The sequence below is a fragment of the Protopterus annectens genome, chromosome 1.part2 (genome assembly GCF_019279795.1).
Source record: "Protopterus annectens isolate FY-2018-M chromosome 1.part2, PAN1.0, whole genome shotgun sequence".
Classification (NCBI taxonomy): domain Eukaryota; kingdom Metazoa; phylum Chordata; order Ceratodontiformes; family Protopteridae; genus Protopterus; species Protopterus annectens.
In genome coordinates this window covers 312,361,381-312,381,236 of record NC_056727.1, presented here as the reverse complement: position 1 = coordinate 312,381,236, position 19,856 = coordinate 312,361,381, and the positions used below count along the sequence as shown (strand labels likewise).

Genomic DNA, 19,856 nt, shown 5'->3' with positions numbered 1-19,856 from the left:
TATTTTTTATCTGGTTAAAGATACTTTCTTAACTGGCTTGCCTAATTTGTAATCTGTAAAGGAGACTAATAATTGACCTGTTTTCCTGAAAACCTTTGTTCTGTGTAAGTAAAAACGTAATTGCCTATGCACATCCAGTAAGCGTAACATATATCCTCCATTGTTTGTAAAATTTGGAAAGAAGACTGGAAGATTATTAGATTGGTTAAAAGTTGGATTATGACACCACCTTCGGAAGGAAGAATTTGTTCGAAACGCTACTATATCCTTGTGAAATATCAAGTAAGGATGTTTAGCAGACAATGCTTGAAGCTCTGACCGTCTTCTAGCAGATGTGATGGCCATCAAACTTACAGTTTTCCAGGTTACAAACCTTAGGTTGCATTTTGTTGCTGGTTCAAAGGGAGAATGAATTAAGGTCTGTAACAAAAAATTTAAGTCCCATGGTGGAGCAGGATCCTTATAAGAGGGTCTCAAAAGAAGGGTACCTTTCAAAAGACTTTACAAAGTTTCAATGCACCTAATGAGGAGTTTTCAATCCCAATATGAAAATTAGAAATTGCAGCTAACTGTATTTTGAGAGTTGAGGAACTAGCTCTTTTGTGGAATATTTTTGCTAAAAATTCAAGGACAGTATGCACTGGTGCTGAAAAAGGGTCAGTATGCTTCTGTTGCACCCAAAGGGCAAATCTCTTCCATTTACTTCTGTAAAGTTTTCTTGTGGAAGCCTAGTGAGAGGACAAAAGTATATGACAGATGGGGAAGAGGACGAATACTGTCTGGCTATCAATGGAAGTGGAGAAACCATGCAGTCACAGTTTTAGGTTTGAGATATCCAGGTGAATCGTGTCTGTTGGGTGAGACAGAAGGTCTCGAATTGATCTAGAATCCAAGGAGAGTAGATTAGATGAGGTCAAAGAAAGGGGAACCAAATCTGTCAAAGCCAGTAAAGGGCAATGAGGATGACCTTGCTCTTCAACTGGGATGCTTTCTGTAGGAGCTTGGTGATTAAAGATGTTGGAGCATAGGTAGAGAGAAAACCAGGGGGCCAATCGTGTAGGAAAGCATCTCTCAGGGATTCCCACAGCAGAGGGATTAGGGAAAAGAACCTGCTGCAGTTGCTGTTTAGGGAAGATGCAAACAGATCGCAGCATGGCTGGCCCCATTGGTAAAAAATCATTTTCGCCACATTCTTGTTGACAGACCACTCATGAGGAGATAGAATGAACCTGTTCAACTTGTCTGCTAACACACTGGATTTCTCCAGAATATGCATTGCTATCATAAATCAGCTGGAAAGGATAAGCAGCTGCCAAATTCTGAGAGCTTCTCGATACAAGGGGTAAGATCTGGTTCCTCCTTGTTTGTTGATGTTCCACACAATGGAAATATTGTCTGTCTGAACTGCAATAATCCCAAAAGGGAGAGAGTCTTGGAATGCCTGCAACATTACGAGCACTGCTCTCATTTTCAGAACACTGATATGCAAGCTGGCCTCTTCGGGGACCCATCTGCCTTGGACTGATTTTTCCAGGAAGTGTCCACACCCCAATCTGGGATGTGTCCGTGGTCACTATAGCCATGGGTTAAGGTAGAACGCCCTTGTAGAATCTGATCTAAAGGCATCCACCCACCAAAGATATCTTACACACTTGGGGAAATTTTATGTGAGTGGACATATGCTGATGAAGATTGGATCATTGAGTTGGTTAACATCCATTGTAGAATCCTCATATGAAATCTTGCCAGCAGGACTAGAACTATCGCTGGCTGAAATTGAGGAATTCTGGATATCTTTCTGACATGGAATGGGACAGCCTGCACTCTTGGCAAGGTAAGACAGGCTGTCACTGATAACTGTGGAGAAGACTGTCCCTATGAATTCCAAAATCTGAGACAGTTGTAACTGAAATTTGTTGTAATTTATGGTAATCCCCAGTACGGACCAAGTCTGGAGTACCCAATTTCAGCCTTTTATCAGTAGACGCCTGGTCGGGGTGGTTAAGAGCCAGTCGTCCAGGTATAGAAACACTTAGAATCCCTGCAGTCTGAAGTGAGCTGCTACTACTGCCATGCATTTGGTGAATACCCTGGGGGCTGTGGTGAGGCCAAAGGGCAGAGCTCTGAACTGGTGATGACTGTCTCCCAGCCAGAAGTGTAGGAATCTCCTGGACTGCCTGTTCATTTTTAAGTGAGAGTATGTATCCTGAAGATCTACTGAACACATCCAATCGTCCTCGTGCAGGAAAGGCAAAATGGACTATCCGGAACTTGGCGTGCCGAACTGACTTGTTCAGACTGCTGAGATCCAAAACTGGTCTCCAGTCCCATTTTATTTGAGACTAAAGAGAATCTTGAGTAAGTTCCGGATTCTGTCTGGTCTGGTGGGACTTGTCGGATGACCTTCTTTCTAGCAGCTTTTCTATTTCTTCTGCTGCTTTCCTCTGACTGGGTGGAACATAAGGAATTTTTCCATACAGGTGGGGGTGGTAGGGAAATGGGAATTATACCTCTAGACATAAATCCTCTGCACCCACATATCTTTTGTAAGGTCTAGCCAGGGCTCTCTGGTGCAGGGAAAAATGACCTCCAACCACATCCAGAGGTGGACAACCAAGCCTCATTTCAGGAGCACCGGTAGGGTCTGTCACAGAAGGAATCTCTACACCCCTGGTTCTGTGGGCCTCCTCTGCCATGTGGGTGGCATCTTCCATTTCAGTTCCCCCCTCTGCCCCTGTGGGAACTATCGCCACGGGGATCTCGGAAAGGACCCTAGGACTTCCTAAACCACATCTTTTGACCTCTTTTTTGCTTCCTGGAAAAGTTCCTTCAAGGAGTCGAAAAATATACTCCTACTGCAGAGAGGATCTTTCTATCCTGTTTGCACCTGTAGAGTGTGTCCTTCACTTAAGGGCCAAACAAAGAACTTCCGTCAAAGGGTGCACTGACAAAAGAGGACTTGAATAGCTTCACAAAGTCACACAAATGCCTCCAGACATGCCTCCTAATGGAAATGCCTAAACCCGCTGTTCTTGAAGTACCTTCAGCCACATGTGAAAATAGCCTCATGAACGAATTTGTAATGGACTGTGAGGTAGCCAACTTTGAGGCCACAAAAGTGAGCCTCAGTACTACTGGTTCTGGTAAGTGATTTGGGGAGTACTTTAATCAAATCTCTCTGCAATCTAGTTAAGTGCACCAAATTATTTAGCAATCTAAGAGCAAATGTCACTGAAGCATAAACATGCTTCCCAAATCTGTTCAATGCCCTTGACTCCCTGTTAGGGGGATGGACAGTAGAACTCTGTTCCGTGAGTTCCTTCTTAGTGGCCGCTACCTTGACCACAGCATCTACCAGTACTCCCTTGCTCCAAAACTCCTTTCTTTAGGTGGTACCAAAATCCAATCTGGTCTTTTCAGGATTGGCTAAACTGTATCTGGTTCCTTCCATACCTGCCTAGCGTGCAAGTCAATGAGCTCATCAGTGGGTGGAGTCACCCAGGATGTACATGGGCCACACCCAAAGGCCTCCAGAAATACAGATTCCTCTTGAGAAGAGTTAGACCAACCACCCCTCTGCTTAAGGATCTCTAGGATGTCTTCAAATGAGACATCAGGTGGAGATCTTGGGGGCGCTTCCTCCTCATCAAAATTGGTATCTTCAGTGCCACAGCTTGTACTTTCTCTTTCTAGGGAGTTCTTCAGTGGGATGCTCCAGAGAAGTATCAGAAGAAATGTTAATTCCCTGATGGGTAGCCTGGAGATTTTGGGCTGGCTGCCCCTGCAGAGTAGAATGATGAGGCTCAAGGCACAGAGACACACAGGATGTAGAAGGAATATCCGAGGGGGAGGTGGGACCATTCTCCCTGCAGAGGCAGAGAAAACTCTCTCCACCACCTCACATGCAGAGCTTTCTGGGGAGGAGGAGGCAGATGGAGCACAGAAGCTAGGTTTCCAAACTGTCGGCTCCCTCTGACCTGAAGGAAGTGCACCCAAGGCAGAGGTCAAAGCCGAGCTGTCCAATGCTGAAGCTCTGAGGGATAGAAATGGCTCCAACAACTTCGGAGTCAACTCCAACATCTTGGATCTGACAGCCGTCTGGCTCTCACATGCTTGGAGCCAGTGCACTCAAAGAAAAAAATCTGAGACGAAGATAAGATGAACTTCAGATCCAAAGCAGACAGTCCTGGTAAACTCAGATCCAAGGGGTCCAAAGCCATGGGCTGGATCAAAGAAAGAGTCATAATAAGCGGTGTACTCTAATAAGAGCTTCCTGACTCGCAGGGGTAGGAGATGGAAGAACTCCAATCTGGATCTGTGCTGAAAGAAACTTCCTCATCATTCTATCCACATCAACTTTGGTCAGGCTCCTGGAAGATCGATAGGATGAGGTGACAGAGGGGGATCTGGAACAGCGGCATGTCTTTAAAAAAGGTGAGGGGACTGTAGAAGGTACCGGATCACTGGAAGATGCATACCTTGTACAAGGGAGGGTCTTCGGATCTGAGGCCAATGGATCAGAGGAAGCACATCTGGTATCTGATGCTGGCTTATCAGAAGTTGAATGCTTTAGATCCAACTTCTTGGGCTTCTTATGGGCTGGATACATCATCGGATCAGAGGAAGGAGTTGAACAGCTTGATCTTCTTTGCTCCTTGGTGTCAGACCTAGCAGGTTGAGGCCCAGATATCACTTTGGAAAAGGTTGAAGGCAGCAGACCTTTCAAGATCAGTTTGTTTTTGCAGTCAACAACCACTCTTGGGTTAAACAACCTGCAAATACATCACTCCACTTTAGGATGGTCAGGGCTCACACAATAAACACACCAACTGTGTGCATCCAATAAAGGAACTGTGTGCCACATTTCCCACATTTTTTAAACCCCAAAAGTTTGTATGAGATGTTTGCAACCAGGAAAATAGAAAAGAAAAATGAGAAAGAGAAATCCTTTTTTTTTTTTTGGTTAAACTGACAATAATTATATAAAGGAATGGTAATCGGGGATAAAAGTGACAAAAGAAAGAATACCAGCCATGGTAATAAGGAAATACAGAAATGTAGGTAGGGAGGTAACTAGAAATATAATTTCTGGAAGAAAGAAAGCTATATCAAACTTACCTGAAATAATTTTCTCGAGAGCTCACAGCGACCATGTCTTTTTGCGAAAGTGGCAAATGAGATCTGAGGAGGTTAGGGACAGAGCACTTTGGGTAAGGAAGGAGAGTGAGATAGTTAAGGAATGAATGAAAATTGACAGCATCGGCTCTTGTTTTATTCCATATCTCTGTTAATTGCTTTGTATTGACTATAAACTGATTGCTCTCAGTTATAATTTGATCTGACGGTTTTTCTTGACCAGTAGACTATACTGCACATGCCAGTTATTTAGCTTCAGGAAATGACACAAAACCCATTTTACTACACATCTCTTCGTTAATTGCTTAGTACTGGCTACAAACAGAGAGATCACAGTTATAATGTGACCTGAGGGTCACACAATGACTCCACTCTCATTTGCACATCTGACATGGTACACCTCCAAAAAATTACTCAGGAAGCTTTAACAGACACTGAAACACAGCTTCATAACTCACAATTCATGTTCAACCCAAAAAAGGCCCAACTACTACTTTTTTACCCAAATCTCTCTCTCATGAAAAAAACAAAATTTATAGTCCTCTCTCTTGATAATACAACCACTGAAGTCACGTCTCATAGCAAATTACTAGGGGTGATAGTGGATTAGACACTTATATTCAACCTGCACATAGAATTCAACCTGCACATAGAAAATTGCTTCAGAAAAACTTATCAAAAACTAGGGATGTCTTACAGAGTTAAAAACTTTCTCACCGACACAACTAAAACGACACTTGCCGCTACTTATCTCCTCCCCACACTTCTTTATGGCACTCCTATCCTTACTAACCTCCAGGATTCACAAAAATTAAAACTTGAACAATGCTACAGCAAAGTTGCTAAATTTGCTTCAAATGCCCCTTTCAGAACCCACCACTGTATAGTACTAAAAACCATAAATTGGTTAGAACTGCCTCATCAACTAACATACAAGCAGCTTCTTTCCACCTTTAAATCTACCCAGCATCCACGTGCCTGTCCAGCACTAAAAACATTCTATACAGTTATGTTCCTAGTCGGTCATTGTGATCCAGTGGCCAAAAACTCGTGTCTATCTACAAACCTATCAAATCTGTTGGGCATTGTCCATACTTGCACAAAGTTGCTAAGGCTTAGAACTCCTTCCTTGCAACCATCAGGACAATACCCTCCTTCCCATCTTTCAAAACCACTCCAAAAGACTTTCTAGCTAAAATCTGTCCTTGTTCAAAACCAGGATAAACAAGATCCCTAAATGTGAACAAGTACCTTTTCATTTCTTACACCTCTTTACTCTCCCTTATTTACTTACTTCCTTACTTCTATGAAACTGTCTTCCTGACTTTCTCTCTAAATATACCCCATGTCTTTTTTTTCTCTCACTTCATATTGCAATTCTTATTTCTATTAGACTAACTTACCTTAAGTTTTTCTATAAACAGTCTAAAATTTCTATAAATATTAAATGACTGTCATATAAATTGCATCGATTCTTAAGCAATGTTTTTATATTATCACTAATTTGTTATAATTATTTAAACTGCAGATGTTTTTGCTTTATTGTTGAAGATTGTAAAATTGCTGTTCTTAAAATGTTTTGTAATAATTTGGAGCTTTTCTCCCTGGGCCTACACTGAAAATGGGCTTCTACCCAGTCAGTCTTTCCCAGTAATCAAATGTCAATAAATAAATAAATAAACTTAAATCTGCTATATTTCAATAAAAGTGTACTCATTAATTAAAAAGTACAAAGAAGTCACTTGGTTAAATGAAAACTGTAGCGCCAACTTACACAGAACAAGTCTACTCTACTAAATTCCTTTACTAAACAGGAAGAGTGACTACTCACCAAGTAGAGTCTGTGCATCTTGTAACGAATTTTCAGAACATCTGCAACAGCGCAGCACAATCACACCTCCGAGCACACCATCTTCAGTGGCCAGAAATGGAGAGCCTGTATATAACAGTATATTAACAAGACTTGTCAGTACAGATCTTTTTATGTTTTTTTAAATGTTAATGCTTCTTGACAAATTAAAGAAAATTAGCTTCTTACCCACTATTTTTTCTTTAAAACATAATAATGTATCTCAAAATAAAGTAACAAAGTTCACCATTTGTGGGGCATTTTAAGTCTTGTCAGTTACCCCATGAGAGACTCAACCACTGCACCTTGTGTCTGTAAGGTAAACATATTAATCATTATGCCAACCTCCCTCCTCTGAAGGCTTGTGTTATCACGAAAAAGAAAGAAACAAAGGGCAAGTCCACTTTACAATACAGAGATTTACACAGTTTAAAGAAAACTCGCTCTCTGAACCCTGGTTGCCAAGGCTGACTGAGTGAGCTGACAATACTACAAAGCAGATGTATTCCTTTATCTGAGATACACTGAACCCACAGTTCATTGTAATTAAGGAAGGGGGGGTGGGAGGGTCTTATCCTACAGGGCAGGGTGAAAGACACCCAGAGAAAAAAATTATTTTGCGTAATGAGTTCCTAGTATTGTTCTTTTAAGGAAAAAAAAAAAACACCCACTGTCGATTCTCATACAACTGGTCTTCAAGAGACTGGCATATATCATCTTATAAACAGTGATGAGGATTTAAGTTTGGTATGCAAGTTCCATTTCAGGCACATACACACTTTCCATGACTTTTTTTCTGCTTTTATTCTCCCATCCTGCACGACCACCTCCAGGCATCCTTTACCTGTACCCATCTGGCCAATTCATTCCTCCTAAAGGGTAACAGATCCAGTTTTTCCTTGACCATGGTGAACGTCCTACAATCCACTTGCTCACTGCTCAGGGTGAGAACTTTATGATCCCACTCATTCGTCAGGAAAGTGACAGTCATGGGTTAGGAAATGGGCAAATGCATACAACCCCCCCCCCCCCAAGTGCCTACAAGGTGGCTTGTTGCTTCTGCATATGCTGGTATCCTAGAAAGTCACATATGTGCTCTTCTACACAAATGCATACCTTCTGTCTTGCATGCAGCAGGTAGTCTCACCAACTGAAATGATGACTATAAGCCCTTAACACTCCTTCCAGGGTCAGAAAGTACAGCACACCAGATCTCCTTCATCCCTTAAGACAGGTAAGCAAGTATTGCCTCATCATCTCCCCCCACCCACCTCTGTCCTTCCAGGGACTGTGCAGCTAATCAAACTATTGTTATGTGGGGAAAAGTCATGGCTCTCTGCACCAAAAGACTGGGGCATCCTAATGATGTTCAGCACCTGTGCAGTGCTGTTTTGCTTTACACGTCTTATATATTTCAAGTATTACATTTTTAGGTTAATAAATATTTTCTCTATCAATCTACCTGTCTGCCTGTCTATTTGATAATGATGTAAGTAGGCAGGTCCTAATAGTCTTTTCAGCCAAAAAAATAAAGGTATTTCACAACATACTACAAAGAATAGAAGTAAAGGGTGTGCATATTTTAATACATGTTTAAAAATGTGAGTAATATGCATGTACAATTTAAAATGGAGGTTAGAAAGAAACATATTACACTTTAATCAGATTTGCAGCACACATTTATGTAGTGTTAACTGCGTAATATACAGATGAACAAGATTTATAGCACACTTTTATGTACCGCTAATGTGTAATACAGAGATGGACAAATGTCAAAGTGAAATGATTGTGGTTAGGGTGCATCATTAACATATTTAACTGTTGAAATTTAATTTGATTATTATATAACTAGTAACCTTCACATACTTATTTTCACGAGGTGCAATCTTTTGTATAGTCTAAAAGTTGGACTGAAAGGCTGCATAGGGCCAACAATTGCATATCTGAGGTAGAGATTAATTTCAGTATGTAGGAGCTAACTTTTTAAAAGGTCATTTTGGTTATGATGAGGGAAAAGGATGTCTTCTTAAAGGCATGGACTGAAGAAGTCAGGGAGATATGAAAATAAGGAATGGCAGAAGATGCATCTCATCCTGTTTCAGGAAGCTGCCAGTTTACTTATTTCCATATTTATTAACTTTGCTGACCTGGCAGGTGGTCTGGTCCTTTCACTATGTTTATCCACAAGCTGAGACACAGAATATTTATATATTTAAACATGCAGTTACAGTTCTGTAATACAATATAATACAAAGAAAGAACACAAAGAAGTACAGAGACAAGAAATTTTAGAATAAATATAGTACACTTCCATCAAGTAGAAATATTTAAAAGTCATTGCGGATATACAAGTGTATAAAGTGTCACTGATATTTACAAATACTAGAAATAGTTAAAACACAATGCAGAGAGCCATGAGCATTTGCAATTATCAAAAATAAATGACAACTGAGTGGAAACTGTCCACCATCATCATCATCACCATCAACCCCCTTTTCCCATTTTCTATATGAGGCCGGGGTGTCATGTTAACTGTTGAAATCTCTCTCTCGATTCAGTGCCATATTTCTGCCTTCTTCGACACTCGTGCTCGACTGTCGCAGATCTTCTCTCACACAATCTATCTACCTCTTTGCTGGAGGCCCTCGTTTCCTCTTACCATCTTCCTGTCTGTCCCAAATCTTCTTCACCAGATTGTAAATCTGTTCTTTCTGATCTTTTCTGCAATTGGAGCTACACTGGCATCTGCTCTTATGTCCTCATTTCTTCATCTCTCCTACAGTGTGCATCCTACCACCCTTGTCAGGCACTTCATTTCCATCACCTCTAGCATTCTCATCTGCTCTGCCTTTACTGACCAAACTGTCCACCATATTTGGTTACAAAAGTTGTTACTGTACATAATTACACAGTCCTATATATCAAAATAGACTGGTCCAGGGAGGAATGAAGGTGATCTTATACCTATAATGTGCTAAAGCATTGACATTTGTATTCCTTATGAAGAGAGTTGAGTGGTTGTCTTTTGAATGTATTAAATTCCTGTTTCCAGATATTTTGTAAGGAGTTCCATTCTGCTGCTGGTGCAAGCATAGAGAAGGTTCTTTTACCTACTGTTTTAGTGAAGTGTGTATAGTGATGCATACTGCATTACCTGTGGATGATTGCAAGGAGTAGCTGCTTTCTCTCAGATGCATTATATATGCTATGGTAGGCTGGTATTGATGCCATCTTAGACCTTCTGTAGTAACAACTCAGAAAACATGTTTATCTCCAGGAGGAGTGTTTTGTGGGTTGTGGCTAAGGTACAGAAAATAAGCTTTTTCTCTATTTTTTCATGATATGTGTATTCTACACTTGGATTACACTTTCTGACTTCAGAGCAAGTTTATTGTCTGAAATGATGAGCAACTGTATATACTAATTTTAGATGTTGCAAGTCTTTGCCATTGCTGTTTCGGGTTAAGCCAAATACATTGCTATGCTGTACATTAGTACTACTTAATGAATGATAACTGAATGCCAAAAGAGTTTGTAATGTTTAAAGGGGGGTGCATTAGTGAGTTAATGAGCTGCCCTGAACAACATTCACTATTTTAGAGCTGTTTACTGAGATACACTTTCACAGAATATGCCAGATTTTAATAAAATATTTCTGTAGTGCTGAATGAAATGAAAACACAGTTTTTGGATTAAGGATAAGGAAATTGATGAAAACTGAGACTACTATTTGTCCCAGCATGAAATCTTGTGGTCCTTCAGAGGATACAAATCCCTTTAACAGAGATTAAATAGGTTATTACACCAAACATGAAATCAAGATATGAAAGTTTGAGGAGAAAAACTGATGGTCAATTCAAATCAGTGAAGAGTACCAGTCAGTTAATTGCACATTTTCCAAATTTTAAACATTGAAAGTCATGCTGTACATTAGTACTGCATCTCAAACTCCAGACTGAGCTTAATGCTTGATTTCAATGCAACACTGTTACTAACAAGGTCAATAATTTGACTGCATACAACCTTTTCCATGATTTCATTTCTAAAAGGGTACGGTTTTGGCTATTGCGTGATAGTTCTGACGGATGTAAAGGATTTATTATATTTGGAAAAGGGTACTGATAGCACATTTCCAAGCACAAAGATATATGACAATTATTTGTGAGTGGTTTAGTTACACAGGAGGTTTGTTTTTTTTTTATTTCAAGAATGCAAGGCAGACCTTTCTCTAAAGAAAGGTCCATCTTTATAGCTCCTTTAAGAAGGAGAGCGTCAGCTTATCCCACAGCTCTGTGTGAGCAACTTGAAGAGGACCTAAAAACTCTGAAATGTGGTCTACCACGACCAAATCAAGAACCTAGAACTCCCTTGTGATAGCTCTCCAAGCCACAAAAACTCAGAGAAAAGGCTACCATAACCAGATCTATATGACAGTTGGGACTGCAACTCTTGGGCTCATGGACTCCCCCTCTTCAGGATTTAGATGGCACAGACTGGGGGAGGTAACACTGCATGATGCTTGGCAACCACCATCATCCTCTGAATGGGCTTCTTCATTAAGATATCATGTAAGCCCTCAGTCATGGTGAGAATTAGTTCCCACTTTTATGGGTTTTCTACCAGACCTTGGGAAACTGACAAAGTGCACTTAGACAGAAGAAGCCATCCAGGGTAGCCTGCCTGTGTTAATGCTGAATGGAGAAGAATCTCATCCACTTTATGTTGTGAAGTTATATGCCTAAAGCTGTAAAGCTACAGTATCAGCACAAGCAAAGTTACAGTGGGATGCACAAAAGTTTATTAGACAAGCTGTGGTAAGGACTTTAACCAAATTTGCATTAATCCCCCACAAAGACTAATCTTCCAGATTCTCTAACAGCAGGGGACTAGAACACAGGCAGCTGACAGACCCACGACTCAACAGTCATAGTCATCAACCTGATGTTTACCATTTTCACATGGAGTCAGGTGTTACATCGACATTAGTCCATGTCCCAGTGCTGCAACAAAAACACCTCATGCTCACCCTTGCCTAAAGCCTTTAACCCTTTATCAAGTAAAAGTGTGTAAAGGTGCTTTGGTGTCTGGAATCTATGTTCAACCAAAGAGACCACTCAGAAGTTCACCTCAGAGAGCTTAATCAGAAATTCATTCTATTTAGCAGGGAGTATAGACGAAGATGGCCTGAATGAACATTTTCCCATTAGCAGTGTGTTAAAACCTGGGTCATTTTCTTATTTGTATTGTATGGGTTTGTGCAATATTTCATCTACAGCTGGTACTCAAATTTATTTTTGCATTACATTTAGTGTAAATCATTACTAGCTTAATTTTTTCATTTATTATCCATTATTCATAACTCACTACTCATTTTGTATCCATCATTTTTGTTCATTATTTAATGTGTGTAAAATGCAATTTATTTTTTTCTGTTTTTAACCTTATAACAAGTCGGTTGTGCACATAGAGGCTACCATGTTTACATGCTCTGTAACAAAAGAATTTTAACAGTTTTAGACTTCTTATTTTTCTTTTATTGTGTTTTGTGATATGCTTTTTCATTTTCAAATGTTAGTGGTCATGTGACTAATTCAAGGTATAAATGTTAGTAAGTGTATTGTTAAATCAATTCTGATGAAGTCCTGGGTAAGAATGAAATCACTTAAATGATTTCAATAAACTCAGTGTTTTGGCTACAGCTTCACTGTTTTGTTTTTTTTGTGGATTCTTGGGAGATTGAGTGGACTCTGACCATTGCATTTTCTTATTTTTTTGGTTTAGCCTAACTTTCTTCAAAAGTGAGGGTCATCAGAAGGGAGCTTAGGATGAATAATTAAAGATTTTTATCTGTCTCAAAGATTAAAGTCTCCTACTCATCATAATCCCCTTCAAAGGCACTTAGTGAATGGAAAATCTCTTCTCACTTTAGTTCTAAAATGAGTGAAACTGTGCACAAAATAATTTGAAACAGTGATGGCTAAGCATAGATGCTTGAAAAGCAGGGCCTCTGCAACAAAAGAAGTGCCTATCAGAGGTGGCACTGGGACAGAATAGGCCAATGTGGAGCCTAGCAACCGCATTTAAAAATAAGCTATGTCCTCACTATAATGATCCATCTGTGTTGTCCATTTTAATTCTTCCTCAACTTATGGGTTCAGATTTGATCCATCGATCTGACTTGGCAGTTGCAAAAGCTTGTGGCAACTAGAAAACTCCTGAGCTCTTCCCTTACCCATAATGCAACAACACAAGTAGCTCAGATCTTGTTTGCTAATAACAGCAGAAAGACATATAGCAGTAATAGCTAGAGGAAACTATATCTGAAGCCAAGTACCAAGGAAGCGACATACCTAAAAACAGTTGCTCTTCCAGGAGTTTTTAAGGCATGGGTTGGTGGGAGGGGAGCTGAGGAAGAATGAAAATGGACAACACAGATGTAACATTATGGTGAGTACATAACTTCTTTATCTGATGTTGTCAATTTTCATTCTGTCCTCAACTTATGGGACACAGTCCCCAGCTACCTAAATCCCCAAGTGGACTCAAGGAAGGATATTCCTGAGCACAATTAAACCAAATGATGCTCTACCACTAGAGACTATGTCCAATTTGTAATGAGTTACAAAAGTATGGGGAGTAGCCCAAGTTGCTGTTGCACACATGTCGTCCATGGAAGCTCTATGCTGGAAGACTGATGAAGTAGCCATGGATCTTATGGAATGAGCTCGTAATGGTTTCAATAAGGTAATGCTCAATTTGTTGAACATAAAAAAATACAATCCCTCTGCCATCTGGCCAGACTGATTTTGGCAACAGGTTTTCCAAATTTTAGGTCACAAAAAGAGACAAATAACTGGTCAGTCTTCCTGACATTTTCTGTCCTATGCAGGTAAGAATGCAAATGCCTGTGAACATCCAATAAATGTAAAGTGTATCTGCCTTTGTTAGAAAATCTGGAGAAGAATACCGGCAAGTTAACAGACTGATTAATATTAGCCTCTGAAACACCTTTAGGGAGCAAGGTAGCGTTAGTTCGTAAAGTGACCCTATCTTTTTGAAAGATCAAGTAAGGTGATTTTGAAGATAAAGCCTGAATTTCTGAAATTCTTCTGGCAGAAGTAATGGCTACTAGAAAAATAGTTTTCCAGGAAAGAAACAGCTGCAAGTTCAAACGGGGGGGGTTGAGTAAGTTGCTGCAGTACCAGATTAAGGTCCCATGGAGGTGTAGGGTCCCTAAAGAGAGGCCTGAGAAGAAGAGTACATTGAAAAAAAGGTTTTGCATAGCAACAAGGAGAAAATTACAGTCGGGTGCCAGGATCCGCCACATAACGCATGCACTCAAGTCACTCCACAAATATGACTCTGTCATTGTCCATGTTGGAGTGAATGACTTGAGACGTGCCTCCCTGGACTACATGAAAAGAGACATGGAAGAGCTCTCGGATCATGTGGCCCAGGCAGATATGACCCTAGCCCTGAGTAGCATCCTGCCTTCGCCCAGAATTATATCACAATATAAGGACAAAATTATTGACTTCAACAATTGGCTAACTTTCTGGTGTCATTGAAAGGGGATCCAGTATCTGTCTGCCTGGGACGACATGATCGACAGACTACGATGCTTTGCCAGAGATGGTCTGCACCTGTCGCCCCTGGGATTCAGGTTACTGGCCAAGGCTCTCGCTACCCCTATAGTGACTTTTTTAGGCAAAGTTCAAAGGACAAAACCACCACCATAACAGGTACAAGCATGCAAAATCTGAAGGTAATGCTACTCAATGCTAGAAGTCTAAACCTCAAAATGCACTCTCTGGAGGCACTCCTAAAAATGGAGAACATCGATATCTGTTCAGTAATTGAGACCTGGTTCAAGGCTCCAAAGAGCACCCCTGCAATACCAGGCTACAACTCCTACCACACTTTTCGGCCACCAAACCAGGACCGAAACACTAAAGGTGGAGGAGTGTCAATATTCACCAAGGATATTCACACCACCAGGCTAGTTGCTCAACACAATGCATTTGAAATTCTCCAGGTGCAACTAACACTAGGTAAGACTGCAATCCAAATTGTAGCTTGCTACAGATCCCCCACCATGCCCCAAGATTCTCACTACACCTTTCTAAACATACTGGAAAAAATTAAGATAGAACCAAAAACCCTAATACTGGGTGATTTTAACTACCCTGCCATTAACTGGGAAAACTACCAACACCTTTGCCCAATGGTTCTTTGAATTCATATATTCCAACGCCCTGGATCAACTAATTCATAGTCCCACGAGGGGCACCAATATCCTAGACCTGGTCATTACCAACATGGGAAATCGATGCTCCACACCTATGGTCATCCCCTCATTAGTCAGGTCTGACCATAAGCTAATAAACCTTAACATCCACATCCCACCACCACCCCCCAGTAAGGAAACATCTATAAAAAATGTCTCCAAAGCCACCTTCATGCTACTCAAGTCAAAAGTGACAAACTTCATGACACCCATGCAGACAGGAACTGAAAGTTCAACTGCTGAATCCTACACTAAGGCACTGTACGAGCACATCCACTCATGCATGAATCGTGCCATCCCAAATAGAACCAAGATGCTCTCATCCAAAAAAAGGAAGCCAATCTGGTGGTCCCCTGCCATAAACAAACTTTACAACAAAAGGAAGAAACTGTTGCAGAAAAGAGTAAAATCCCAGGATGCAAAAAACTCCCTTACCAGTTTCAGTAAGAATCTGAGATCCCTCATAAAATCCTCCAAAGCTAGTTACGAAAATAAAATTGCCAAAGATTCCAAAGACAGCCACAAGGCATTCTATAACTATGTCAAGAATCTAAATGGCAATGCTCAGATCTGCTCTGAGCTAAAACAGAATGGCATTAAATATACTGATCCCAAGGATATTGCCAATATCCTGGCAGATCGATTCAGTGCCAACTTCACCCCCTCTCACCCCCTAAATGGCCCATCTCAATACCGGAAGATTGCCAAATTCCGGTAATAACAGCCACACAGGTAAAAACACACTCTCCAAAGCTAAGAATACAGCATCCATGGGACCAGATGACATCCTGGGCTGTGTACTACATGAACTACAATATGAACTGGCACCTCACCTAAGTGTCATGTTTAATCATAGTCTCACCTCAGGTTTCATGCCCACTGAGTGGCGCAGAGCTACAGTTATACCACTCCACAAGGGGGGAAACACCTTGGATCCCGGAAACTACCGTCCCATCAGTCTGATGAGCCTTATCTGCATGGCCATAGTGCGTATTATCATGGAACTTATAAACAAAGACATTGGCAACCTTCAAACACTGGACCCCACCCAGTTTGGGTTCATGAAGGGCCGATCTTCTCTCCTGAACCTGACTGACTTCTTCGAATCAGACTCCAGAGCCATGGACAAGGGTAAGGTGGTTCACACAGCCTATCTAGACCTTGCCAAGGCCTTTGACGCCATCCCCCACTCTGGAATCATAGATAAACTTACTAAGCTGGGCATTAATCCCTACGTCATCCAATGGGTTGATAACTGGCTTACTGATAGAACCCACACTGTAAAAGTAGCAGACTCCAAATCCAGCTCCAGTCAGACAAGTGGAGTACCTCAGGGTTCAGTCCTGGGACCGCTCTTGTTTGGCATCTACTTCTCTAAAGTACAGGCCAACACTAAGGGACTCTGGCTAACAAAGTTCGCAGATGACTGCAAACTGGGAGCCATTACTGAATCCCCAAATGATGTGGATAGTCTACAAAAGGGCCTTACAGAAACAGATGCTTGGTGCTAGAGGCATGGGCTCAAGCTCAATGCCAAGAAATGTATAGTTATCCCCTTTGGGAAAAAACATGTACCCGTGAATTACCATACAGGTGGCAGTACACTGAACACCAAAAGTGTGATAAGAGACTTAGGGACACTGGTGGACAGTGGTCTCACTTTCAATAACCACATCGCCACAACAGTCAGGAAATCCTTCTATGTGGCAGACCTCATCACTAAGGGCTTTTCATCCAGAAAAAAGGAGGTCATTGTCCCACTGTACTCATCCCTCATTAGACCCATTATAGAATGCAACGCCCTGTTTGGTATGTACCTCTCAAGACATCTGCAACAACTGGAAAGGTCGCAGAAATACATCACTAAAAGAATCACAGGCCTAAAGCAGATGCCCTACGCTGACCGCCTTAAAAAACTCCAGCTATACTCTGTTGCATATCGTCTCCTCAGAGGCGATCTCTGCTTAACATACAAGGCCATGTCAAACCCAGACCTGTTGGACAAGCTACACTTAAAGAAATCCCAATCCCTCAGAGCCACACACTCCAGGGATCTAAACCTTGTCATCACAATAAACAAAACATGCTGGATGGATAGGTTCCTGACCCAGAGACTCCGCACACTCTGGAATAGACTGCCCATACATGTCAAGCAGAGTGCCTCTTTGGCTTCTTCAATAGGAACTTTGACAATTGGATGGGAGAAAGGAAATTCACGCCGGGGATCACGTCAGTCGCCCTGCTAGACAGGGGTCCAGGGAAGTAAATAGCGTGGGAAGAAATAGCCAGGAAATTGTTATGGCTAGGCTTATATAGGCCCTAGGGCTGATAGCCTAGTACCAACCTATGAACCTATGAGAGGCAACAAAAGCACCTTCAAATCTTAACTGAAAATTCAATATTGCCACTAGCTGGACTTTCATTGTGGAGGAGTTAGCTCCTACTTTAAAAAGTAAGGCTAAAAATTGAAGGATACTATAATAAGGAATTAGCTCCTTCTTTAAAAAGTAAGGCTAAAAGTTCAAGGATACTATACAAAGAAGCTGAAAATGGATCAAGCTTATTTTGGCAGGTCCAGTAAGCAAGTCTTTTAAATTTACCAGAGTACAGTTTACGTGTAAATGGTTTATGGGAAAAAAAGAGTACCTGATGGACTGAAGAGGAAAGCATAGGCTGTCTGGCTCCTAATGGAACTGGAGAAGCCAGGCTGTCAGCCTGAGGTTTGACATGTCTGCATGGATCATGCCTATCAGGTGCAACAGGAGGTCGGGTTGGATACAGAATCCATAGTGGGTGGAGTAAGTGAGGCCAAAGGAAGTGATACCAAATCTGTCTAGGCCAAAAGGTGCAATGAAGACAACTTTGCTCTTCAACATGGCAGCTTTTTGCAGGAACTTGGAAATTAATGGGATTGGTAGGTAGGCATAAAGTAGGCCAGGCGGCCAATTGTGAAATACAGCATACCTCGGTGACTCCCCCTGTGGGGGGAATAGGGCCAAGTAGCCAGTGCTTTTGTTGTTTAGGGGAGAAGAAAAAAAAGATCGCAGCAAGGCTGGCCCCACCGATGAAAAATTATTTTCGCCACATTCCTGTTGAGAGACCGTTCGTGAGGTAGAAGAATGCACCTGTTCAGCTTGTATGCTACCATGCTGCATTTCTCCAGAATATGTGTTGCTAAGAGAAAGCGGTTAGATGAGATCACCCAGTGGCACACTCTGACTGCTTTTTGTTTGTTGATGTACCAAACTACTGACATGTTGTCGACTTAAATTGCAATCATCACCGAGGGGAGAGCTTCTTGAAAGGCCTGCAATGCTAAAAGGAATGCTCTCATCACTAGGACACTGATATGCAAACTGGCCTCTTCAGGGGACCAATTGCCCTGGACAGTTTTCTCCAAGTAATAACCCTCCCCAACCTAACTGGGAAGCATCAGTGGTCACTATGGCCTTGGGCTGAGGGGGAACGAATGGACGGCCTTGTAGAACCTGCTCTGACTGAATCAACCACCTGAGATCTTTCTTGCAAATCTGATCATCAGGGTTGATATAGGGTGATAAAGAACTGATCACTGCATAGCTTAGCATCCACTGTAGAATCATCATGTAAAATCTTGCTAAAGGTACTAGAGTCATCTCTGCTGCCACTGATCCCAGAGCCTGAAGGACTAATCAGACTGAGAACTTGGTAGTGCAGATTATTTTTCTGACCTCTTAGAGGAGGCAACTGAGGCTATCATTGACTTTGTGTTAAACAGTGCTCCTATAAATTCCAAATTTTGAGTAGGTTCCAAAAGAGATTTTTCATAGTTTATGGTTATCTTTAAATGAGAGCACGTCTGAAGAACATGATCTCTTGCCGCTATTACTTGATGCCTGGTCAGGGCAGTAATGAGCCAGTCATCTAAATATGGAAACACCCGGAATCCCTCCAGTCTCAAGTGAGCTGCTACTATTGCCATGAATTTGGTGAACACCCTAGGGGCTGTGGTGAGACCAAAGGGCAGAGTTCTGAACTTGTAATGACTGGCTCCCAGCTGGAAGCGTAAGTATCTTCTGGAATGCCTGTTCATCTTTATGTGATAGTATGCATTCTGAAAGTCTATCAAGCACATCCAATTGTCCTTTCCCAAAACGGAAGTATGGAATGAACTGTTACCATCCAAAACTTGGTGTGTTGAATTGTTTTGTTCAAGCTGCTGAGATCCAAGATTGGTCTCCAGTCCCCTGTTTTCTTTGGCACTAAAAAGAATCTTGAGTAAGTTCCAGATTCTATCTGGTCTGGCGGGACCTCTTGGATGACTCTTTTTTTCCTAGCAACTTTTGTATTTGAAGTGCTGTTTACTCCCTCTGACTGGGTGGAACATCGGGGATTTTTCTTGAGGTTGGAGGTGAAAGGAAAAAGGGATTATACAACCTCTGGAAATGATCCTCTGCACCCATGTATCTGTTATCTCTAGCCAGGGCTCTCTGGTGCAGGGATAAATGACCCCTGACTGCCTCCAGAGGGGGACAGTCAGGCCCTCCTTTCAGGAGTGGTGGAAGGGTCTATCAAAAAATGAATTTCTGGACACTTGGTTTTGCG

General features: G+C 41.5%; 1 protein-coding gene across 2 annotated transcripts in view; it reads right to left on the bottom strand.

The window, feature by feature from the left end:
* Window positions 1-19,856, bottom strand: part of TASP1 (taspase 1) — a 1,724,078-nt gene that overhangs the window by 327,459 nt on the left and 1,376,763 nt on the right. For both annotated transcript variants that reach the window (XM_044056205.1, XM_044056211.1), the window contains exon 12: window positions 6,968-7,072. In XM_044056205.1, the coding sequence (XP_043912140.1) occupies window positions 6,968-7,072 (105 nt within the window). The remainder of the gene's footprint in view (window positions 1-6,967; window positions 7,073-19,856) is intronic.